Source organism: Dipodomys ordii, unplaced genomic scaffold (assembly GCF_000151885.1).
Source record: "Dipodomys ordii isolate 6190 unplaced genomic scaffold, Dord_2.0 Scaffold183, whole genome shotgun sequence".
NCBI classification, from domain to species: domain Eukaryota; kingdom Metazoa; phylum Chordata; class Mammalia; order Rodentia; family Heteromyidae; genus Dipodomys; species Dipodomys ordii.
In genome coordinates this window covers 251,009-275,886 of record NW_012267399.1, presented here as the reverse complement: position 1 = coordinate 275,886, position 24,878 = coordinate 251,009, and the positions used below count along the sequence as shown (strand labels likewise).

The following is a 24,878-nucleotide window of genomic DNA, read 5'->3' as shown; positions in this document are numbered from 1 at the left end:
AAGAAGCCCAACAGACGAGTACCATTTACATGAAGTTCAAATATAAACAAATCTTGTTTTGGCAGACAAAAGACAGAATACAGGTTACTTCTGCAGAAGAAACCTGAGACAGAATAGAATAGCCTTCTGGAGTGCTGGGAATGCTCTTTATTCTTGCTCTGTATGATGATTTCTTAAGTTGATACTTGTATAAAAATTCACCAATCTGCCCACACACTGGTGGCTCATGCCTATAATCCTAGCTACTCAGGGGGCTGAGGTCTAGGTATCACAGTTTGAAGCCAGCTCCAGCAGGAAAGTCCCTGAGACTCTTATCTCCAATTAACCACCAAAAAAGAAGCTGGAAGTGGAACTGTGACTCAAGTGATAGGAAGCGGGCCTTGAGCAAAAGAACAAAAACAAAAAAAACAATGCTCAGGGACAGTGTCCCAGCCCTGAATTCAAGCACCAGAATGGGCACACATGCACACATGCACGCACATGTGTGTACACACACTTACACACACATACAAATAGCATCAATATGAACTGTTAAGATTTGTCTATTTATATGCCTTAGTTTTATTGTCACTATGACAAAATACATGTCAGAAATAATTTCAGAGAGAAAATATTTATTGTATTCTTGGTCTCAGTTCATCACCGTGAGGAGTGTGTGGTGGATAAACTCATATCATGGAGGATAGGAAGCAGAGGACAGCACTAACAAGAAGGAGCAGGGCAATTTATAGCCCCCAAAGACATGCTGCCAGTTGTCTAGTCCTCCAATCAGACCTCACCCTCCAGTTTTACCACCTACCGTTAATCTTTTTGGATTTTGAGTCCATTCCTGTATTAAACAATCACTTAAGTTGTAGCCCTTATGATCTAATCATCTCTAGAAACACCTTCACAGACAGATCCAGATATATGGTTTACTAATCTCTTAGGTATTTCTAAAGTTGACAATGAAGACTAACCACCACATGTTCTTCTTCTCAATATGACAAGCAAACACATCTTAAATCACATTCCATTCCTGACCCCGCACTCATGTCCATATCATAAATCAAAATGCATTCAGTCCAACCTCAAGAGTCCCCAAAGTCTTAGCATTTTCAATATTATTTAAAAGTCTTAAGCTCAAAATCTCCTTGGAGACTCAAAGCAAACTTAGCTGTGAGTCCCTGTTAAATATACAATGACACAAAGAAAATTGGCATTTCAAAAGGAAGGGATAGGAGAATAGCAAGAAAGGATTGGACCCAAGCTAGACCAAGACTCAGCAGTGCAAACAATAAATCCCAGAGCTCCATGTCCAGCATCTAGGGTACATGGTGTCACAGTGTGAGCTCCAAAGGGCTTGATCAACCCTGTCCCTAGTGGGAGGCCAACATGGCCTCCTTTCTGGGCTGGCCCTGCTCAATGGACATCTGCCAAGTTCCTTAGCAGATGTTCCACACTCCTTGCATCTCCAGCATCCTGAGGTCCCCACTGTACATTTGGCCTCACTCTCACAACTTCATGGATCACTCTCAGGACCTACCTATAGGTATCTTGACTCTGTCACACACTGCCTAGCCTCTCCCAGGTCTTTCTGTGAAATCTGAATTCTACATGCCTGTCAAGTCAGTATCATGTGAATGATGCCAAGGCTGCAGCCAGCTCAAACAGGACCTGGGTCCTCACTGACCAGAGTTTTAATGGCCTCTGAGCGTCGGATTCATTGAACATAGAGAAATACTTTCCTAGATGTCCCCATATGAGCAGGGTACTCTGGTAGTTCTTTCTTTTCAAGGGACAGTCTTTCAAATATCTTCAAAATTTTAGACCCTTGAGGTCTATGACAGTCGAGGTCTGGCCAAGTCCTAAAATGTCCTTCCTCAAGGGATCTTTCCTATTGTCATGATGCATAATACTTGGCTTGTTCTTAATGGCTTTAATTTCTTCAGTAGACACTTTCCTTGGCTGCAATACTCCACACACTTCTTATCTGGGAAAACGACAAGACTTTAAAATGTTTTCACGTTGCTTTTTGCTCATAATTCTCACTGTATGCTTGGCTGAAAGCATCCAGCAATAACCATGCCATAATTTGAATACTGTATTGCCTTGAATTTCCTCTAACAAGTTTATTAGTCCATTCCCTTAAACTCAGCCTCCCACAAAATCTCAGGACATGAACAAAAATAGACAAGTTCTTTGTCACAAAGTAACATGAATGGCCTCAATTCCAATTCCAGATAAACTCCTCATTCCCATCTAAAATACTTGAGCCTGGCCTTTATTCTCCTAATTCCTTTTGGCATTTTTTCTTCTATAGTTCTACTAAAAGCCTCCATTAAAGCACTCTAAGCTATTTCTTACATGTTTCTTAAACACTCCAAATTCCTATTACAAATAAGTTCAAAAAGCTACAAAAAGGGGCTGGGAAGATGGCTCAGTGGTAGAGTGCTTGTCTCACATGCAAGAGGCCCTGGGTTCGATTCCTCAGCACCACATAAGCAGAAAAAAGCTGAAAGTGATGCTGTGGCTCAAATGGAAGGGCGCTAGTCTTGAGCTTAAGAACTGAGAGACAGCGCCCAGGCCCAGAGGTCAACCCCCACAACCAACAACTAAAGAAAAAAGCTACAAAAACATTGTCAATGAGGCACAGTAATAACCCACTTCTTCGGTACCAAATTTCTGCATTAGTCAGTTTTATTATCCCTGTGACAAAATACCTGACACAAACAACAATCTGTCCCCAAAGGACAATAGATTTACTCTGCTCAGTTTCAGAGGCTTCAGTCTACCACAACAAGGAGAACATGTCAGAGCATCTCACAACATGGTAGACAGGAAGCAGAACGGGGCCAGTGCAAGATATAGCCTCAACTATAAGTCCTCCCCTACGTCATCCAACTGGCCCCACCCTCCATAGGTCCACCTTCTTCTAGGAGGCTATTCTAATTTTGAATCCAGTGGATTAAGGTCAAATCCATCATGATCTAATCATCTCCAAGTCCTTACAGACATACTCACAGATGTGTTCTACTTAGGCATTTCTCAATCTAATCAACTTGAGAATCAAGATTAGCAATCATATATGGATGTCAACTTTAAAAATAATTTTAAAACCAACTTGAGTAGTTGTATACCTAGCTGATCAGCAAAAATCCAAATCTTAACATATTCTACTAAGGACACTCTATCAACAAACAAACAAAAAAAAGGCACTATTAGACATTGCTGGTACTAGTGAAAAACTATATAACCCTTATGGAAGCACTATTTAAATAAATCATACTATAAAGAAATACTAGAATATTTGTAGCTGTGAAAGTGACTTAGAAGGCTTTTATAAGATATGGAAAGATTTAAAAGATGAAAATGGGTGCATAAAACATTGAAAAAAACTACATAGGATGTTACTTCTTTTTAAATTTTTTTTTAAATTTTTTAATTTTTTTTTTTTTTGGTCTGGTCGTGGGGCCTGAAGTCTGGGCCTGGGTGCTGTCCCTCAGCTCTTCAGCTCGAGGCTAGTACTCTACCACTTGAGCAACAGCACCACTTCCGGCTTTTTTTTCCTGCTTATGTGGTTCTGAGGAATCGAACCCAGGGCCTGATGTATGCAAGTAAGCATTCTACCACCGAGCCATCTTCCCATCCCAGGATGTTACTTCTTAGTAAGAGGAAATTTTAAAAAATAGATTTTCAATTAGCATCATCTTATATGGTCATAGGTACATAGCTTTTGAGCTTTTCAGCTCTTCTGATAAGATTATCCTATAGTATACTAATTATTGCAAATAAGGGAAACCATGGGACCTAAATTTCTTTGGGATTGGCTTACTTCACCTAATATGATTTTTTTCCAAGTCTTTCCATTTCCTAACAGATGGGGTGGTATTGTTCTTTCTGATAGAAGCTCAGAATTCATACATATATATATATATATATATATATATATATATATATATATGCCATATTTTTTTACCACTTGAGCCACAGCACCACTTCTGGCTTTTTTCTGCTGGCTTTTTTCTGTGTACGTGATACTGAGGAATTGAACCCAGGACCTCACGCATGCTTGGCAAGCAATCTACCACTAAAGCCACATTCCCAGCTCCTATATACCACATTTTCTTGATCCACGGTCTGTCTTTGTTGTTGTTGTGATTTTTTTCATTTCCTTTGTAAGTTCTTCACCATATGGTATATCCCCTGTTGTCACTGGACTTGATTTTGGTACCCTGCATCTTGTATATATATATATTTGTCTAATCTGGGGAGGGGAAACATGGTGAAACAAGGACACAGGAAAACCTACTGCAACAATGATACCCACAGGACAGTATATTGGAAACCTACTTTAAAACTTTGGTTGGGGGGGTAGGGGGTAGGGAGGAATGTGGGAGGTGAGGAAGGGAAGGGGTAACAATGATCATAAGAAATGTACCCATTACCTTACTCGTATACCTGTAACCCTTCTATACAGCATATTTATAATAAAATAAAATAAAACAGATTTTTGTGTCTATTTATATATACAAAAGACTAAAAGGACATAGAAGAAATTAATAATTCATGCACATGTGGTATAGGGTTATAGAGGAAAGACAGCATAAGAGAGGTTTTTCATTTAAAATTTAATTTTTTTTCATTTTAAAATTCTGTAAGTTTTGACCTATACACATATATTAATCATTCAAAATTAAATATAAGCCAGGTACAGGTAGCTCATGCCTATAATCCTAGCTACTCAGGAGGCTGAGATCTGAGGTTCATGGTTCAAAGCCAGCCTGGGCAGGAAAGTCTGTGAGATTCATATCTTTAATAAACCACTCAGAAAACCAGAAGTAGTGCTATGGCTCAAGTGGTAGAGTGCTCGCCCTGAGCTGAGGAGCTGAGGGACAGTGCCCAAACCCAAAGCTCAAGCCCCACAACCGACCAAAAAAATTAAATATAGACATTAATTTTTAAGTGGAAAGAGACAATGGGAGGGAGAAGTATTCTAAAAAGAGTGGCTTTTCAAACAGTTAACAATATCACAGTTTTGGTCTGGGAAGATGGCTCAGTGGTAGAGTGCTTGCTTTGCATGCCTGAGGCCCTGGGTTCAATTCCTCAGCACCACATAAGCAAAAAGAGAAAAGCCAGAAGTGGCGCTGTGGCTCAAGTGGTAGAGCGCTAGCCTTGAGCTGAAGAGCTGAGGGACAGAGCCTAGGCCCAGAGTTCAGGCCCCATGACCGGACCACCCCCCCCCAAAAAAAAACAAATATCACAATTTTATCTGGTTATATTATGTTGTGAACTTTTTAAATTAAACCAGAGGAGATTTAGGCTGGTTAAACAGAGGAACCTGCCAGTATGAACCCAAACTAAATACTGAAGTGGAGAGATGAAGCCCTCTTATCTGGTGGCTTTAAGAACAGACTAGACTGTCTCCAATCTGCAAGAAGGTCATGTTAGTAATATGGGGCTCAGATGTTAGAGAATAGGGGTAAAGATCTGACACAGTTTCTTCTTACCTATATAACCTTTGGGGCAAACTGCTCATCCTACAGCTAATCAAGCTCCTCTTCCTCCAGCTTGTCTCCCTCTTGCTAGGATCCTACGAGGGCCAACAGCTTCTGGGCAAGTGTACTTGCAAAGCCTGGATCCTGCAGTCCACTCAGGAGGCCACAATCCTCCAGTGGAAGAGTTCCTTGTTCCCTGCTTGCAGGCAGGTAAACAAGTTGAGAATCTTGTCATGACTTGAGAATCATTCATACAGTACTCTGTGAACCAGACTCTGAGCACTGAGAACCAAATCAAGAATATGTGTACTTTCTTTTTATTTGGTGATGCTGAGCATTGAACCGGGGGCCTCATAAATGCTAGGAAAGCACTCTAGCATGGAACTGCATCCCAGCCCTCTGTTCTTTCTTCCATTGCCTCTACTCACTTGGATAAGTCTCCATACACCTTTCACAGAATGTCATCATTTTCCTTTCCCTTCAAAGAAGTATTTCATAAGAACAATTCCCTTTTCTTCCCTCTCACACCAAGAGAAATGAGAAACAAAGGGATGCCAGGCTTTTCATATGCTTTATTATACTTGATTGTCACACAGTCCTGCAAGGAGGAATTATTATCCCCATTACATAGATGAAGGGGGAAACGGGAACTCACACAGAGCTGACCCAGTTTGAACCAAGGCTGTATGTCTACTGTAGTTGCTTTCCACAGCCCTCTGGTGCCTGTATCAGCTCAGCTCGGGCCTCTCTCTGCTGTTGTGTGTGTTTTCACATACTGAGATTCCTTCCATTTGTATGTTTGTGCTACTCTCAGAGGAAGCTACCTCTCCTAGTCCAGTGCCAGGAGCAGCAGCAGAGCAGAACAGGAACATCCTAGATAATGGGCTTGGGTTTTCTGATTAGCTTGTCTTAATTACACAGGGGCCTATATAAAGTATTTGGCTCTGCTACCAAGTAGTCAGGTTTGTTGCTACACTTTCTGTTTCTTTGTCTCCAGCCCCTTTGACCCCTTTGACACTTGGGCAGCCTCTCGCAGCCTTGCTCCTCTGCTGTCCATGGTTCTGCCTCTTTGCACATCACATTTGGGCCTACGAATAGTGCTACAAACCACTCCCATTCTCTGTAGCTAAGCCAGTCTAGCTCAAGTGAAGAGTGTGTGAGGCTATGCTGAGAGTCAGGCACAATCCTGGGGGCAGTGAACAGAGAAGAAAACAGACAGGGGCCTTGCCTTCCAGAAATTTCTAGTCAAAGGGTAGGAGAGAGAAACAGACCAGAAAAGAAAGCACTGTCACTAGGCAAGCAGTAGTAAGGATGTAATGAGTCCTAAAATCCCAGAACTGAAGGGAAATCTAGCTTCTGTATTTAACAGAGGGAAGAATTAATGCTAAGAAAAGGCAATTCGTTGAAATCATAACATTAAGTAATAACTACTAACATTTCTAAAGCCCTTACTAGAACATTAATATCATTCTATCCACTTTACATATATTAATTCACTTAGCCCTCACAACAATACTATGAGATAGGCATGTTGCCATCCCTATGTCTGTCTGTTTGTCTATATGTCTGTTTGACTTGAAACAGGGTCTTACTATATAGCCCAGGCTTACCTTAAATTCACAATCTCCTCTGTCTCCTGAGTGCTGGGATTATAGACATGCAAAACTATACCCAGGGGTTGGTAAGGTAGCTCAGCGGTAGAGTGCTTACCTTGCATGCATGAGGCCCTGGGTTCAATTCCTCAGCACCACATAAGCAGAAAAAAAGCCAGAGTGGCACTGTGGCTCAAGTGGTAAAGTGTTAGCCTTGAGCTGAAGAGCTGAAGGACAGCACCTAGGCCCAGAGTTCAGGCCCCACAACCAACAGAAAAAAAAAAAAAAAACTACACCCACTTCTCTTTTAAAGATGAAGAAATGAGGCATAGAGAGATTAAATTCCTTGCCCAAATTCACAGTGGAGTATCTGGAAGCCTACACTAATCTGAGGCACTCTGGTGCTAATCAGATCGTAGTCTCTCCAATGTACTAGAGGAGGTAGAGATTGAATGTACCTGTCAGTAATATAAAGGGCTTTCTGAATAAACAGATCCAATCATAAAAACATAAAAACACAGAAACTAAAAGGAAGTCTCAATAAGCCAGAGGTCTGACCTAAATACAAGGTAATAAGTACAATGAATTGGGCCCCATATTCCAAAGAGCCAAACTAGGAAGAGAGAACTTAGAAGAAAAGAACTTATTTAAAGAATCAAAAGCAGCCCAATCTAATACCCATCTTCATGTCTAACTGTATATGGCCTCCCCAAGCCTGTGAGTTCTTTCTGTTTGTCTGCTTGCTTTTCAGACAGGGTCTTACTAGGTAGCCCTGTGAATTCTTTAAGATCCTCAAATGCCACTCCCCAGTGCGTAAAGGCCACTTTAAAAGATGCTCAATGGTATGGGTGGAAATTTCAGAAAAGGGACTTTCTAATAAACTTGGTGTAACAAAGGTCTCTCTACTTCCCCAAATCTTCCTCAACACAGTCACACATAAATACTTTTGGTTAACCAAAGGTCTTCCTCCAATTCTGTTATATGAGTTTCAGAATAAGCGTGAGGAAAAAATTTACTTACCAATTACTGCCAAATTATGTTCTGAGCCACAAGAGATCTGTAAAAAGAAATAAAAAATATTATGTTAAAGAAAAACTGTATAGATATTACAGCCAGCATGTTTTATGATCACAGTTATTTTCTAATGACATTTAGCACCCATTTTTGGAAAGTTTTAGGAGTACTATGTACAAAGGTTAAAACTATACTTACACCATCTTGACTGCTACATAAAAAAAGAGTGTGAAAAAACATTGAATGGAAGTGCCCCAAGATGTTAAAGAAGTTGTCTTTAGCCAGTTAGACTACCAGTGATTTTTTTCTTTCTACTTTTTTGTATTTTTCAAACTTTCTATAATGAGCATATGTTACTTTAAAAATGGAAAGATAAGGCAATAAGGAAACAGTTTTTGAAAACTGAACTAAAAAGACTATCACTTTCATCTGGACTGATAAAATGAGCACAGAATTCAGTAGAAACACACTGGCCTGCAGACAAATGCTTTTCCTCATTGGCTCCCTCTCCCTTTCACCCCTTCCAAGCAGCACAAACTCTGCAGATCTGGGAACACGTCATCCTCTCTTCCATCTTTGCATGTACTTGTTCCTCTACCCAGAATACCCTTTCCTCTACTGCCTATCTAGAAAATCTCTACTCATTATTTAAGAGGTTCAGGCATTGACTGAAACCCCCAGGAAAAACCCAGGGTACTTCTGACATTTTGCTCAATACCTTTTGAATAATATTGTAGAATATTTCTTCCTGCCTCTTCCTTAAGACAGCATGCACCTGAGGACAGAACTGTTTTATTAGCCTCTGTGCTGCACAGATGGGATGTACAAAGCCTAGGACTCAGTATCTGTTAAATTAAACAATGACTCAAATACTAAGTACATTAAAGAATGAATACCTAATACATAAAAGAGAGTCATTTAGGGTTCTGAGCCGAGTGGGTCTAACCACTGATAGGCACTCTGTGTCATTTAGTCTCTGCAGGCTCCAATTACTATAAGGAGAAAGTGACTGGGGATATAAAGGCATACGTGGATCCTTAGGTATGAATTGACTCTGGGAAGGCATCCCATTATCTTTACCAGGATACTCACTTTAGCTCCCCACACAAGGAAGTTTGTAGGTACTCTGAAATGTTAATGTGGGAAGAGCCCTTAGAGATCGTGGATATTACCACAAGTAAATGGAAGCTTGGAAAAGACAAAGAAGAGGTCTCATGTTCCACAGCATGGCAAAACTATGATTACAGTCACCATCCTATACTCTTCATTTATTAGATCGACTCTTTGATACACACAAGAGGTTCCACCTAAGTGAAGTCATATGTTGTCTTTTTGTTCCTGATTTGCTTCACTTAACATGATGTTCTTTGGTTCATCCATAGTGTTGCAAATGAGTCCATTTATAACAATATATTGTATTCTTAGAGAATGTTAAGAGTAGAGTTCTCACCACAAAATGCAAGTATGTGAATTAATGCATATTAATTGTGACTTAGCCATTCTACAATGTGCATGTATTTCAAAGCTTCATGTTGTATATGAAACCCAGTAATTCTAAAAATAAAATGAAAACAAATAAACAATAACAACTAGAGCCATTCTGATTCTCCTGGTTTTCTCAAGAGTTCTTTTGTTGATGTTTCTCACTCTTCCCTAGTGAAAACCACTTAGAAGTAATTCAAAATTTCTTACTAGAGGCCCTGACAGTTTTGAAACGGGTTCACAAGGCATTTTGTGCAGTGCAGGCCATTTTGTATTCTGGTAGATGAAAAAGAGTAGCAAGGCTTTGTGGGCTTCTTCCTGTGCAGAGCACAGATCCCAGATCCCAAAGGGAAAGGCATCTTTATGTGAACTTCCTGACAGTGTCTGGCAAAGGATTCCTTACACCTTTAAGGCTGGCTCTGAGTACACCTACTATGACTTACGCAGAGCCATATAAACAGTACAGGTACCTTGTAAGCTTCCTGGGTGGACTCAGACTGATTCCTTTGGTCATTTATAGGAAGCAGCTTACAGTTACGAATGTTAAAAAACTTAGATGTGTACCAATAAGAAAACATTTGTGTATGAGATATTTGAAGGACTATAAAGCAGACTTGGAAAATGATACTTAGAATAGTAGGAAAATACTCATATTACCTGGACTGAAAAGTCACATACAAATCATACATATGTTATCTCAACTCTATAATAAACATGAATAAAAATGACTGGAATGAGATACATCAAAATGTTATCAGACAGCTTCTGGTCTAGGGATGACATTGGCATTATGAAAATAGCTTTTTTCCTTTTTCTTTTTGTACTCCTCGAATTTTACATAGTGTTCTTAAAATCAGGGGGGAAAATCTATTAAAATAAGAACAATGCCATTCCCACCACAAAGAAAGAAAAACCCCTCACCTGGTTATAAAATCTGATATATTTAGAAAAAGCAGAGGTGGGGGGCAGATTTAAGGAAATAGAACTAAATTATCAGCTGCATCATGGTGGTAGAATTATAAGATATTTTTGTTCTCTATTTTCCAAACATGCTTTAACTGTGGTGGGAGCAGCAGTGGGATGGTAGCCACAATAAGAGCAAGAATTTAAAATCTCATCTATGGAGGACGCATGTGTACCAGGTGTCATACCAAGGCATGTTACCACATTTTAATCATCTCAATGATTTCTTCAGGTGGGTTTGGCCTTGTTCATTGTAGATATAAGGAGACTGAGCCTCACACATATTAAATATGTGCCACAGCTTGTTACGGTGGCAGTGGCAAAAGTAAAGCCCAGGTTACCTGGCTTTACCTCCAAGCTAATGTTCTTTACTGCTGCATCATGTTAACTTTCTTTTTTAAAAATTAGTTCTTTCCTTTCAAAAGACGCAGAGTAAGAAAAGACCTGTCTTTGATCTGCTGGGATTCACCCTGAGGTTGGAGATTACAGAGCTGACCAGCCTCAAGGAACAGGGCTTCAGAAACAAGCCACTGACAAAGGCCAGGAGCAGCAGCAAAGGCTGCTCTGAATTAATGAGTGAGATAGTGATAAATGGATTTTTATCAAGCCAATGCAGAGCCTGAAACTCGGAGTTCCCCACTGCTTCCTGCTCTGTGAACTGGCATAGAGGTCAGAAAACTGGAGGCCACAGGCCACAAAATCCCAGTGCTATCCTCCTTCAACAAGATTGTGTAAATGACCATTTGTTTCAAATTGCTCCTGACAGCATCTACTCACTGCCTAGCTGCAGACAACTTTCAAGAAGACTCTGTTAACAATGTCAATATGCCCAAGAGAAAGAGATGCCAAGCCAGGAAGCCAGGTAAATGCTAGGTCCTCCAATTTCTGGTTCTGATACCTTTGGCAAGGCATTTTAACCTCTAGGACCTCAATGTTTTCAGGTAGTAAAAGCAGGTAACAGTGTCAGTCTTGACTGCCTTTCTGAATTTCTAAAGGACACATGAGACAATCCAACTAAACTACAGAGCATGGTTTGTAAGATTTAGTAGTTAATCTTGACTGTCAACTTGATTCACTTAAGAAATGCCTAGGTGACTAGGGAAGCACACCTCTGGGTATGCCATGTTTGTGAGGACATTTCCAGGGTAGTGAGATCATTACAGTACTGACCTAATGAATGGACTAATCTTTTGATAAATTCATAATACGAGGTCATTATTATTGGGAGGAAGTAAAAAGTAGGAGGAAGTAGTGCCTAGTCGGGGGTAGTAGGTCATGAGGGTATGTGTTGGTCTCTGGTCCCTTCCTGGCTACTATAATGTGACCTGTTCTTCTCCACCATGCCTTCCCTGCTATGATGGATCCAAATTCATCAAAACCATGAACCAAAATAAACAATTTCCCTTTTAAGTTGTTTCTCTCAGGTATTTTGGTCATACTGTTTACCAAATCACGTATTCCTTTGTTCCATTCACACCACATTATATTTTCTCTGTTAACATTATGCATATTCATGCATTCTATCCTACTGTCTTCCTAGGTAAATCATGTAAAGCCTTCTCTGACTTATCCAGGCACAGCCAGCTGCTCCACCCTACTTCTCCCACAGCTGTGCAACTATGGCCTTTATCACACATATGGTATCTATTCACAAACTGCACAAGTATTAGCCACACACAAAAAAGAAAAAGTAAAGAACATTTTATAGCAATGGGTAATAACAGCAATGGGGTAATAATACTGAACCAAAGAAGCCTGACACAGACATTACTGTATGACTCTATTTATATGAAACTCAAAATAGGCCAAACTTATTTCAAATAAAAATATAACTGTTCTAAAGGAGAAAAAAGAACTAATCCTAGGAACTTTTTTTTTTTGGGGGGGGGGTCCGGTTGTGGGTCCTGGACTCTGGGTCTGGGCACTGTCCCTCAGCTCTTCAGCTCAAGGCTAGTGCTCTACCACTTGAACCACAGCGCCACTTCCGGCTTTTTTCTTTTTGCTTATGTGGTGCTGAGGAATCGAACCCAGGGCCTCAGGCATGCAAGGCAAGCGCTCTACTACTGAGTCACCTTCCCAGCCCTAGTCCTAGTAACTTTTAAACACAGTAATTTGACTAAATAACTTGTTTAAAAACAAAAAGAACATTTTCAAGATTGTCTGAATTTGTGTTTTCTAGGATTGCAATCTTAACTAGCTCAAATAAATGTAGTTTTCTCTCTTCTTGAAAAACATAAAAACAAAAAGAATTATCCTAGTATCCTTTATATATATATGGTATTTATCATATTCATTTATATGAATTTACAGTTCCGTACACATACACACAGGTTGAGTTAAATCAATAGGAATTTCCTGGATATAATGATACCATAGCAGCAGTTGAGTTCCCTGAAGTATATAGGTTTTGAATTTTAAATATTATTCAATTTTTAAAAATCAGAGCTCTGTGTCAAAATAGGTGATTTCAGGGTTGGGATAAGAAAACAACAGTTAAAGCCTATAACTTGGAAGTGAGGAATTAATAAAAGAATGACAGAGACATGTCCGACGGACACTGGAGCCACCTTGACAGGGCTCCACCAGCTACAGCAGGGAGAATTTGGAGTATCAAAATGAATGACAATAGTATAACTCATGAGTACATACTGAGTAATAAATAGAGAGGCAATAAAAGCTCTTCCACATAGTAGGATGCCATAAACCATAAATACAAAATGAATAATTGCTTTAGAAGATAATTTTGTACCCATTACAGTAATAGTTAATTCAAGGAAGAATCATTAACACATGTTAAAACTACTAAGCAGGACTAGGATTGTGACCCAAGCAGCAGACTACTTGTTTGGCATGTATAAAACCCTGGGTTCAAACCCCATTACCACAACAAACACACAAACAATAACAAAATGTGGAGGAAAAAGTCTGAAAAGCAACAAGATAATTACACAGTCTCAAAGTATTTCTTCACATATTACCTCTTAATGATAAAAGTAATAAGTGGTAGTTTTATAAACAAAGAAAGGAGGTAGATGCAAATTCACACTAGACTTCTAAGAACCCATTACAGATAATGGGATAAACTGACATCAGATTGCCCTTCATACAATGCATGAAAGACAGAAATAACCTCAGTTATTCAGAATTGCTGTCAAAGAATATAGGTGAAATCTAATCATGAAGAAAACCATATATAATCAACTGAGGAACATAATAATAATAAAAAAAACTTCAACACAACTGTCCTGTACTCTTCAAAGCAAATATAAATGTTATAAAACACAAAGGAAAGCTAGCTTAGAATAAAGGAGGCAAAGAAATATTATTACAACTAAATGCAACCCATGATCCTAGATCAAAGTGAAAAAAGGTCACTGAGACAACTGGAGAAGATGAAGATACCCACAGAGGAGAACATAGACACAGAGAGAAGACCAATGCATAACAGGTCACGAAGTGTTTATACATGCTATGTCCAGGGAAAGGGGTTCAGAGTTCTTTGTATTATCATTGTAACTTTTCTGTAAGTTTTAAACTACTTAATAACAAAAGGTGACATGAATTAAATAGGCTAAATTAATCTAAAGCCAAAGTTTAGAATAGTGGTTATCTTGGCTAATGATACCAGGGAGACTTGCTGGAGTGTGCCTAATTTGGGTGATTACATTGGTGCATACAAATATCAAAATTCAGCAAGTTGTTCACTTAAGATTTATCCACTTTACATACATGTGTGTGTCAGTTACTTTTCACCCAAAACAAAAAGTTCATTTTTAATTTTAAAATTTTTTATAATTATTTCTAATTGTGCAAAAGGGTTTCAATTCAACATTACAGTTTTTTAGTACAATGTATCTTGATCAATGTTACCTCTTCCGTCATTCTTTCCTACCTCTCCCAACTTCACCCATACTTCCAAGTTACCCAGTTCAATTTTCACATATGTACATTGAATATTATGATTCTATTGACCCACCCTTCCTCTCTCTATTCCACCCCCCACCTCTCCCTACCCAAGGTCATGTTTAAGCTTCCTGGTATTCACTGTTAAGGGTAGGCCTTATGTCCGAATTTAATGCCTAGCACAACAAAAACAAAAAAGAAAAATCACCTAGGACATTGATGTGAACTCACACCCTTTGTTAGAGGTATACAAAAGCAAACATGAATGTGTTTGTGCATGTACATACATCTACATGCTGTCTAACTTGCCCCACTGTACACTCAGAGCTGAGATCTTCATTTCTAAACCAACCATTCCCTCACTAATAAGTTCTAGGGCTTCTCAGGGAGCTGGCTGATTATAAGACTGAGGCAAGGAGATTACAAGAAGTATCTGTGTAAGAGTAGAAAAGTATTCAAAGAATGATGGAACCAATCAAAGGATCTAGAAGCCAACTTGAAGGAGTTCCTATTGGCTAAATATGGGGCAATTTTATCACTAAAATAATGAATGATACCTATATATGTTCCAATAATATTCCAAGGTTGGACCTCTGTTCCTGTAAGGATCCCTGACTTATACATAGGGATCTGGTGGTACACCAAGGGATATGGCCATTAATATCTGATCTGTTTAAACCTCTGAAAAATACTCTGCATGACAGAAGATTTGTTTATTGGACACAGAACTTGTAAATCTTGGAAGAAGCAACTACTACATGAAATGTGATGCTCTAAAATAAGATGAACAAATTAAAACAAAATTGAAATTTAAAATGTATATGCAGCTTCACAAAATCAGTTGTAGAGATGCAGGACCGACAAAAAATGAATACCTAAAGATCCATATGTGCAAATTAAGTCAGTAGTGTGACATAACTAGGTCAAAAAAAAACCCAAAAACAAAAACAGAAAGCCTGCATTTCTAGAAGTATACTATCTACAAAAAAATGAACTTGTCCCCATATCTTATGTGCTATCCATGCCCCATTTGGAGTACTTAAGTCTTTTAGGGACTCATCTTTATACTTTAAGTTAATAATATTAAGGAATAACCATATTAAAACAACCAGAAAAGTATACCACATAGAACATACGTCAACCAGTAAGCTGCTACAGAAAGTGTTTCATTTGAAAACATATTTGTATAAGGAAGTAATAGGGTGAGTGTACATGACTCCACATAATCAAAGGATATTCATGCAGGAAACTTGTCCTACGTGGCAAAATAGTATTATCAAGCATATAATATGGTCCTATACAGGATAAATTAAACAGGACTCTAAACATTCACACAGTGAAACCAAAGGAGGATATTCTTAGGAGAGGATCACAAGGACTCAATAGCTATGAGCATGTGATCATATGAAATATGCTTATTGAAATGAACTCCAAGAAATGGAAATGAGGTTTTTTTATTTTACTTTTTGTGGGGTTTTTTCCCTGTTTTTCTCTTTTGTCACTGTTTTTTTTTTTACTTCTGTATTTTTTGTCTTGTATGTAAATTTATCTGATTTGGGGAGAGTAGGGGGAAGCACAAAAATGGTGGGATAAAGGGTGAACTAATTCAGCAGTGATACTCACTAGACACTATATTGGAAATGAACTATGTAACTTGTAGGGAAGTGGACTCAGGAAGGAAAAATCAGGGAGAAAAGTAGGGAAGAGGTGACACTGTTCAAAAAGAAATATACACAATACCTGACTTATGTAATCATAACCCTTCTTACATCACCTTTACAATAAAAAAGGAAAATAACAACAATAAATACACAAATAAATAATAAAGGGAAAAGGAATATGGTCCTAGATGTAGATAACTTTTTTAAACATTTTATGGTGCTTAAGATCAAATGCAGCACCTTGCATAGTCCAGGCTCTACTATTGAGCTACATTCACACCCCTTAGGAGAAATTTTTAAACACAAAGCTATTCCAAAATGGAGTAATCTATCTTTGAAGGAAGCATTATAGGATCTCCATTATGGGAAACATTTAACTATAGGCTATATAACTACTTCTTAGAGCTAATTATTGAAAACTTTTCTTATTCTGAGTTCCTGATCTGCTACAGTCAATATATTTTCTTTTAAGTCACAATCTTTAGGAAGAAAGCAAAAAAAACTTTGGGATAAAAAAAAATTTTTTAAAGCTATTTCCAGAAAAGGGTATGCACATAAAAACACCAATACAGGCTACTTGGATTGAGGCTCCCATTTCATACTCTTCCTCCTAGACACATCCTTAGAGTTCACTGTCCAGCTTTGATTCTGTACTCAGAGTCATGTTAGTCATGTTCTCTGAATGCATGTGACTTGTTTTTGCAATGGGATGTTAGCAAAGGTGACATGAGGAGAGATCTGAAGAGCAATTCTGTGTTGGTGTCCATTTTTACCCTCTGTCCTCTGATACAGTCATGAGAACTTACCCAGACTAGACTGATGAATGATGAGCTATGTGGAACTCAGCTGAGTGAATCAGCTGTCCTAGTCAAAAATCAGCCAGTACTCGTCATGGAAGCAAGCCTTGCCAAGATCAGAAGAACCACTCAGCAACACCACAGAAACAGGAACAAACACATGCTGAACCCTCCAAGTCCCCAAATCCAAAATACTTGAGACTTGAAACCTTGAAAAGCTTATTGTTTCTGAAAAGAAGAAAGCACACAAAGGGAATACTGGAGCATGGTTCATCCCTCAGAATCTGAAATCCCTGGATGCTCAAATCCATTGTATAAAAAAAGTCTACACTTATTACTATTTGCCTACACACATCCTCTTGCATGCTTTAAATTATCTCTTCATTACTTATAAAACCTAATATAATGTAAATGGCATGTATGTAGTTGTTAGATTGTATTGTTTAGGGGAAAATGGCAAGGAAAAAGTCTTCACATGTTCAGTATAGATGTGTTTTCCCCCCAAATCTTTGCTCCACCGTTAGTTGAATTCACTGATATAGAATCAATGGAGGAGCCAGGAAGGTGGCTCAGTGGTAGAGCGCTTGCCTTGCATGCATGAGGCCCTGGGTTCAATTCCTCAGCACCACATAAGCAGAAAAAGCTGGAAATGGTGCTATGGCTCAAATGGTGGAGTGCTAGTCTTGAGCTGAAGAGCTGAGAGACAGCACCCAGGCCCAGAGTTCAGGCCCCACGACTGACCACAAAAAATAAAAAAGAAGAATCAATGAATATAGGATGAATACAGGTCTGGGTATAGCTCAGTTGTAGAGTGTTTGCCTAACATGCACAAGGCCCTAAGTTAGATCCAGTAACATGTAACACACACACACACACACACACACACACACAATATGGAGGGTCTGATGAATTAAAAAGGAGTTTGGGCTTTGATTTTGTGATATTAGGAGAGGTAAGAAGGAGAGGTATGCACTGAATTATACTTCTTCAGGCTGGAGGGGGAGACAATTCTACAATATGTACTGTCACTTGGATCTTGAATGTCCCTCAAAAGGAGAAGTATTAAAGGTTTAGTCAACAGCCAAGGATGCTATTTGAAAATGATATAACTTTTAGAAGGTATGGCACAGTAGAAGGAAGTTAGGACCCTATGGATGTACTTGAGGGGGGATATAGACTCCCTGGCTTCTTCTCTTTCTTTCCTTCCCTTTCTCTCCTCTGTCTGTCTACCCTCCTCTCCCTCTTATACCCAACACACACCTAGCCACTATGAGGAGGACAGGCCTCCTCTGCCACATGCTTCCTTCCACCATGATGTACTTCGTTGTTACTACAGGCTTAAGGCAACAAGACTAAATGGCCATGCACTGAAACCATGCACCACAATAAACTTCCTCCTTATGAGAAGTTTAACCTCAATATTTTATCATATTTGAAGAGAGAAGACTAAGTATTTTAATCTTATCCATAGTGAAGGTAAACTAAAGAAAAGCTAAAGAGCTATAATTAGTATATCAGATCAGTCATTCATTACACAGAGGATGCTTGGTGTTTTATGGCTTGGACATGATTACAGAGGATATTGTCTTGATCTGCCATAGTCACAAAGTGGCCTGTCTAATGTTGATGTTCTGTGAAATAGTGAATTTCAACAAGAGAACATGGAGATCTAACTGTGAGTGCTAGCTCAGTTAACAAAAATACCAAGAACTAAAAGTAGATAGTAGGGGACCAGCCCCTGGATGTGAGAGGATGCTTGTCTCTTTTTCATCTTTATATCTTATTTGGTCCATAAAGCAGCCACTGAAGACAGGCTTTGTTATGGCTTTTATTTTTTTAATGAGAAAATGGAGGAGACTCATGGACATTAAGAGCCTGGTCAAAGGTCTGATACTAAACATTGTGACCTGGGATCATAAGGCCTGCCCTTTCTTAGCCTTCCCTTGTTTTTCCATTGTAAAATAAGCATAGTAATATTTGCCTGACAGGAATGTGAAGTTTGAATGAGATCAAGAATGTCAAAGAACTCAACTCAGCTCCTGATACTTAGAAGCAGTTCAACAAATATTTCTGCTTTCATCTCCCTTGACATCTTGCGTGTTTTATATTACAGGGCCTATGGAAAACATGTCTCTATATACAATCAATATCAAGGTAATTTTCAATGTTGTGATGTGAAATACTTAGCCTCTCGGTAGCAAGGCTCCTTTTCAGTCAGGCTCCACCACTGCCTAGTTCTCTGCAAGTCACTGGTGTCCATGTGAAGAAGGATCTTATATCTAATGTAGATGCTCAATTCCTATAAACGCAATGAGTCCAGCTAAATGGGCTGGTGTGCATGGTGGATCAGGTTTGAGGTCAGAAGCTGAGTACAATGTTCAAATATTATAATTGATGGATAACATGGGGCAGACTGTGGCTCAAATCATTGTTCCTCCATAAGCCCACAGGCCTCTGCCTGCAGACTAAGAGCAGAACTAAGTCTCTTCCTTAGCCTCTGCCATACTGAGGATATGGTAAGTTCTAGTTCTGCCCTTGTTTCTTCTCTGGTATTCTAAGCAACTTTCTGGATGCTCCTTCCTCTTCATCAGTCCCTGCTCTGCCAAAATGCTCTTTCTGAAACACATGGTCATTCTTTCATCTTCCATTTACCTAGCCCCAACTCCTTTTGTCTGGTGTTAAAGACCTTCTATAGTCATAAACATGGCCCTGTTGCACTTCTCCAGCCATTTTCTTCAGTAGAACTGTCCACAAAACCTTGCATCCCAGCTTCAAAGACCCATTCCTCAACATTTCTGATTCATGCTACACCCCTGGTTCAAGTGTAATGAGGTATAGGGAAGGGGGTGAGGAAAAGAGAAATGATTGCTAATATTCATTGATTATTAAACTCTGTTCTAGGTGCTTCATGTGGATTAACTCATTACATCTTCATTTTATAGATTAATTGGGGATTAGGGTGGTTAAATGCCCTGACTAAAAGCACATGGCTAGTAAATGGCCAGGCTACTTCAGAAGTAATTGCTCTGTCCTCTGGGCCTGCTACAGAGACAGCATTTACTCCAGTTGTCAGTGAGTGGTTCACACATCTGTCTATTCTCCATCTTACCAGATTATAAATTGATTCAGCATAAAAGACCGAACCTCATCCAAATCTATCTTTAGTGCTTTACACAGTGCCTTGTACACAGTGGGTCCTAATAGGTGCTGAGTTGAAGTTACTCGGCTATGTTCTTTCTACCACTCTTGCTTCAGAGCCTAATGTAGCAGTACTTAGGAAATGCTCTATGAAGGATACTGAATTTATCTCTGAACTTCCTCTGTTCCTTACCAGGACCATGCAAATGTTTTGTGCACTGTAAATAATGGTGGAATTCAGAGACTAGATGACCCCTCAATGGTTCAGAATTTGAGTCAGTGGCTAATGAGAATGGCCTCCCAAAATATGACAGATAGAACTCACAAAGCCTGAGGAAAAGCCTCCTAGTGAGGCCTCAAGGTAGGAACAGTTAGAAAGTGGGCACTTAGTATATGGGAGATGGCAGCACAACATCTTCCTATATAGATTCTGTAACAACAACAAGAAAGACAACAGGCTGTATAACTGAATCATTTATGTACTTAAGCCCAAAAATCCTTTGTTGTGCTGCAGCTACACAGCAGAAGTCTATACTGCCAGACAAGAGCATCTGAAAAGAGGTCTTTGATACCTCAGAGATTCTCACACTAAGGAATTTGTGCTTTAAATTTAAACAAAACCAAACCACTAAGGTCAGATTCTAAAGTTTTATTCTATCTGGGGTTGAAAAGCCAAGAATGGAGATAAGATGTGACAGAGATCAAAGCCAGTAACAAGTGTGCATAGTATAACAATGGACATTGTGAAGGACCAATTTCATATGACCCAGCCTGACAGACTACCTACTCTCCCCTCCCCTGCACAGTACCATATATCAGCAGACTGAGGAATGCTGCTGTCCTATTTTGATCTGATGGAACTTTGCAACAGTTCTGGTTCAAAGCAAAGCTACAGATTATAAAGGTCTGTTCTGGGTATACCTATATAACACAAAATATTATTTTTAATGAGTGATGATATTTTTATTAAATCAGTATTCAGCCACTGCAGTTACAAAGCATCTTTAATAACATAAGAAACACCTTGCATTCTCCATAGCTGTCAGTTAAAATACCTTCCATTCTACATGACATGCAACCTTGCTGCTTCCTTTCCTTGAATGTGATTGGGCTCCCTCAGCCACGTTATAAGAAAAATAAAATTTTTCTCTTATGCCATTAATTAAAAAATTAATTAGCATATATTAATTAAAATCAGAGAGATCTCATATAAATATAACTTAAAGATGCACCCCAATGTCTTAAAAGCCAGAACAAGTAAAATCCGAATTTGGTATGCAGAAAGAAAAATAAAAATCATATATGAAATTAATAAAATGGCAACCAGTAAGAAGGATCAATGAAATTAGCAGCTAGGTGTTTGAAAAGATAAACCAAATTGACAAACCCTCAGCCATATCAACACCAAAATCAGTAAAAATTCAAGCAAAATTAGAGATGAAAAGGGAGATACTGCAACAGACACCTTTCCCATGTCATTATTTTAATTGAAAATGTAATTTTTATGGCTTTATAATATCACAGGCATGTGGCATATTGCACTGATTCCCAGCTGTGGGATACCTAGATCGCTTTGAATATTTTGCCATTTGCCATAAATTGTGTACTGATAAATACTCCTGAACAAAAAACCCATATCCCTGATCATTGCCTTGGAATCACTTTTTTAAAGAGAATTACTGCAAAAAGAACTATGTGAACTTCTTTAAAGCACCCATACAATCTGGACAGTATACTTTAGTAGGGAATTGGCAAAATATAATATATCCAGAAGAAAAAGAACAAAATGGAAAAGGGGTAACAATATTGAAATAACAGTATCAGATAGCACATACTGTTTTGTATCCATTAGCTCATTTAGTCTGTGAATTAATCCTACAGGTTTAGCTCAGAAGACAAATTTCAGAGACATTAACTTGTCTCATATCACAGAAAGTAGGTGGCATATCTGAGATTTAAATCCAATTATGCATAATTCCAGAGAGTACACTTAATGCTACCCTACAGGGCACATAAAAAATAAAGGCAAAAAATAACAGTGCTTCTGGTCTGGAGAAGAAAAGGTTTGGATGGCTTAAGGACAGGACAGGGGAAGTCAAGTAGCAGAATGAGAGCAACAACTAGAAATGCTTAAAATGTCAAAATACATAAAGATCATTTTAAAGATTAAAGTCTACCAAAAATGGAACTTCTATCTCCAGGTGTATCCAACGTAAAAACATAGGCCCTTGAAAAGCAGAGAGATTTCTCTGACTGATAAAGAAGGGGAATCTGGAAGACTGGAAGCACAGGGAGGGAGCAGCACTGACTCTGAAGAGGAAGAGACCATATGCAAGGACTTAGAGAGCAGCCTCTAATGGCTGAGAAAAACTCTGGGCTCACACTCAGCCAGGAAGCAGGGGTTCGATTCCTCAGCACCACATAAGCAAAAAGAAAAAAGCCAGAAGTGGTGCTGTGGCTCAAGTGGTAGAGAGCTCGCCTTGAGCTGAAGAGCTGAGGGACAGCACCCAGGCCCAGAGTTCAGGCCCCACGACTGGACCCCCCCCCAATAAAAGGAACGAACTACTGAAACATAATGACATAGCTGAATCTCAAAGATTATCACATTAAATAAAAGAATTAAAACATCAAGAGTAAATACTATATGATTTCAATAAAATGAAACCCTTAGATAAATCTTATTACAGGGAAGTGGCGCTGTGGCTCAAGTGGTAGAGCACGATCCTCGAGCTGAAGAGCTGAGGAACAGTGCCCAGGACCAGAGTTCAAGCCCCACGACCGACAAAAAAAAAAAAAAAAGAAAAGAAAAAAATCTGATTACAGTTACAGAAAGCTGAGGTTGGGCTGGAGTGAATCCACTGAGTGGTCCCATCCCCATCTTATCTGACTTTTATACCTCTAGCCCTGGAGGCAAAGGAGGCTACTCACAAAATACAACACTGCACATTCCTTTCTTTCTGCCACTCTGACAAGACTGAGGTCCCATTAGCCCCTCCAGTGGATAAAATGTTTGTCAAAAGCATAATTTGAAAACTTGAAATAAAGATTCTGAAGTGGAAAAAATCAAGTTTTCAAAAAGCTACAACACATAGATTTTTCTTATCAAGTTCCTTTTAACAATATGTCCTACTTATTATAGAGAGGCCATACTGGGAGAGTAGAGCATTCACAATAATTTAACACTATTTTTAAAAAGTACTTTAAATAAGTACCAGGCAGCAATTGTGATAGAGAAACTCAGGAATTCAAACTTCCGCTGCCTTTAAACAACACACAGGTCAACATTTTTTAAATTCACTGCTTGTTCCAGCAACTCTAATGTGATACTGCAGCCATAAACTGCCACCATCAGTCACAAATAACAGGAATTGAAAAGGGAAGGCTGCATGGCAAAATGAAAAGAATATGGGATTTGTGTTGTAATGACCAACAGCTACTTCAATGGTCCAGATGAGAATAGGTTTAATGTCTGGGTCTATCACCTCTCAGTTCTGTGAACTTAGTCAAGTTACTGAAAATTCCTCCTCAATTTTCACACTTGCATAACAGGAATTATAATACTAACTTCACAATCTATACCGATTTAATTGGCTACATTTAATATCTTGGATAAAGTAACTGCTTAAATGCTGGTTCGCTGGTCTTTTTAGCCATTGGCTATCTAATGGCCCAGAAAAACAAAAGGGAAAGTATGAAACTGTTGAAGGGGAAACATTTTCCCCAAGCCTCTTTTATCTATCATTTAAAAGAATAATTAGAAAGAAGAGGAAAAAAAATCTTTTCCAAACTTTCTGAATTTCTCTCTGTATGTGCCAGCCATAATAAAAATTTTGTGAGCAAACAAAACAATACAGCATTGCATGAACCAACATAATGATCTTAGACCTCTAAAGGGCACCCTATGACAGGGGAGACTACAGCTCACTTTTACAGCTTTATACCCCACAGCCTTTTCCCTTCCTATGGTTTCAAATTTTCCTTCCATAATAATATAATTCAACATTTACTGAATGTTATATGCAATAACACCCTATGTCACAGGTCTAACTTCATCACAGGCTAGACCTCTCTGTGAAAGAGAGTATCTCTAGATGCACCATTAGAAACAAACATATGCTAGAAGAATGAGAAACCTCTTTGCCCACCTTCCCTTCATATCAGACTAGGTAAAGTGAGGGATATCCATTCCTCAGGTCTTTAATGAATATATACCACACGCTAGACACTATGTAGGCCACCAGGGACACAGAGAGGAAGCAGACAATGCCCTTGCCTTCTATGAATTAAGAGTACAATAAGCTAGAGTAACTTCAAATAATATTTCAAGGCGAGCTGAACTATCATGAAGGCAGAGGAAATACTGTAGCTAATAGTACAGGCTTTGGAAACAAAAAGCCTGAGTTTAAATCTTGGCTCTGCCACATCTGAGCTATCCGGCTTTGGACATGTCCTCTCAGTTTCCCTATCTAAAAAGGAAGTTGCTATTTTGCTAAGTTTTGTAAGATTTGAATTTATTATCACACATAAAATGCTTAGAGCAATACCTATATGAAGAAAGGACCCAGTACATGGTATCTATTCTTTTTTGGCAGGTTATGTTAAATTATCTTTAAGTAGTTTTATGAAGGAGGTACTATTTAACAAAACAGTTTATGAATACAATGCATCCTTTTTTTGAGATTCAGATAATCACAACAGAATATTTTGAAAACGTATTGTATTTTGTTTTTTTGTTTTTTTTTAAATTTATTTATTTATTTTTTATTTGTGAACATACTGTACAGAGGGGTTACAATTACATGGGCAGGATAATGCGTACATTTCTTACCAAGCATTGCAGCCTCCTCCTTT

At 38.7% G+C, this 24,878-nt stretch overlaps 1 protein-coding gene across 2 annotated transcripts in view; it reads right to left on the bottom strand.

Annotated features, from left to right (window-relative positions):
• The window catches only part of Sergef (secretion regulating guanine nucleotide exchange factor), a 210,641-nt gene that overhangs the window by 74,864 nt on the left and 110,899 nt on the right, over window positions 1-24,878 (bottom strand). For both annotated transcript variants that reach the window (XM_013034155.1, XM_013034156.1), the window contains exon 10: window positions 8,090-8,126. In XM_013034155.1, coding sequence (XP_012889609.1) covers window positions 8,090-8,126 — 37 coding nt within the window. The remainder of the gene's footprint in view (window positions 1-8,089; window positions 8,127-24,878) is intronic.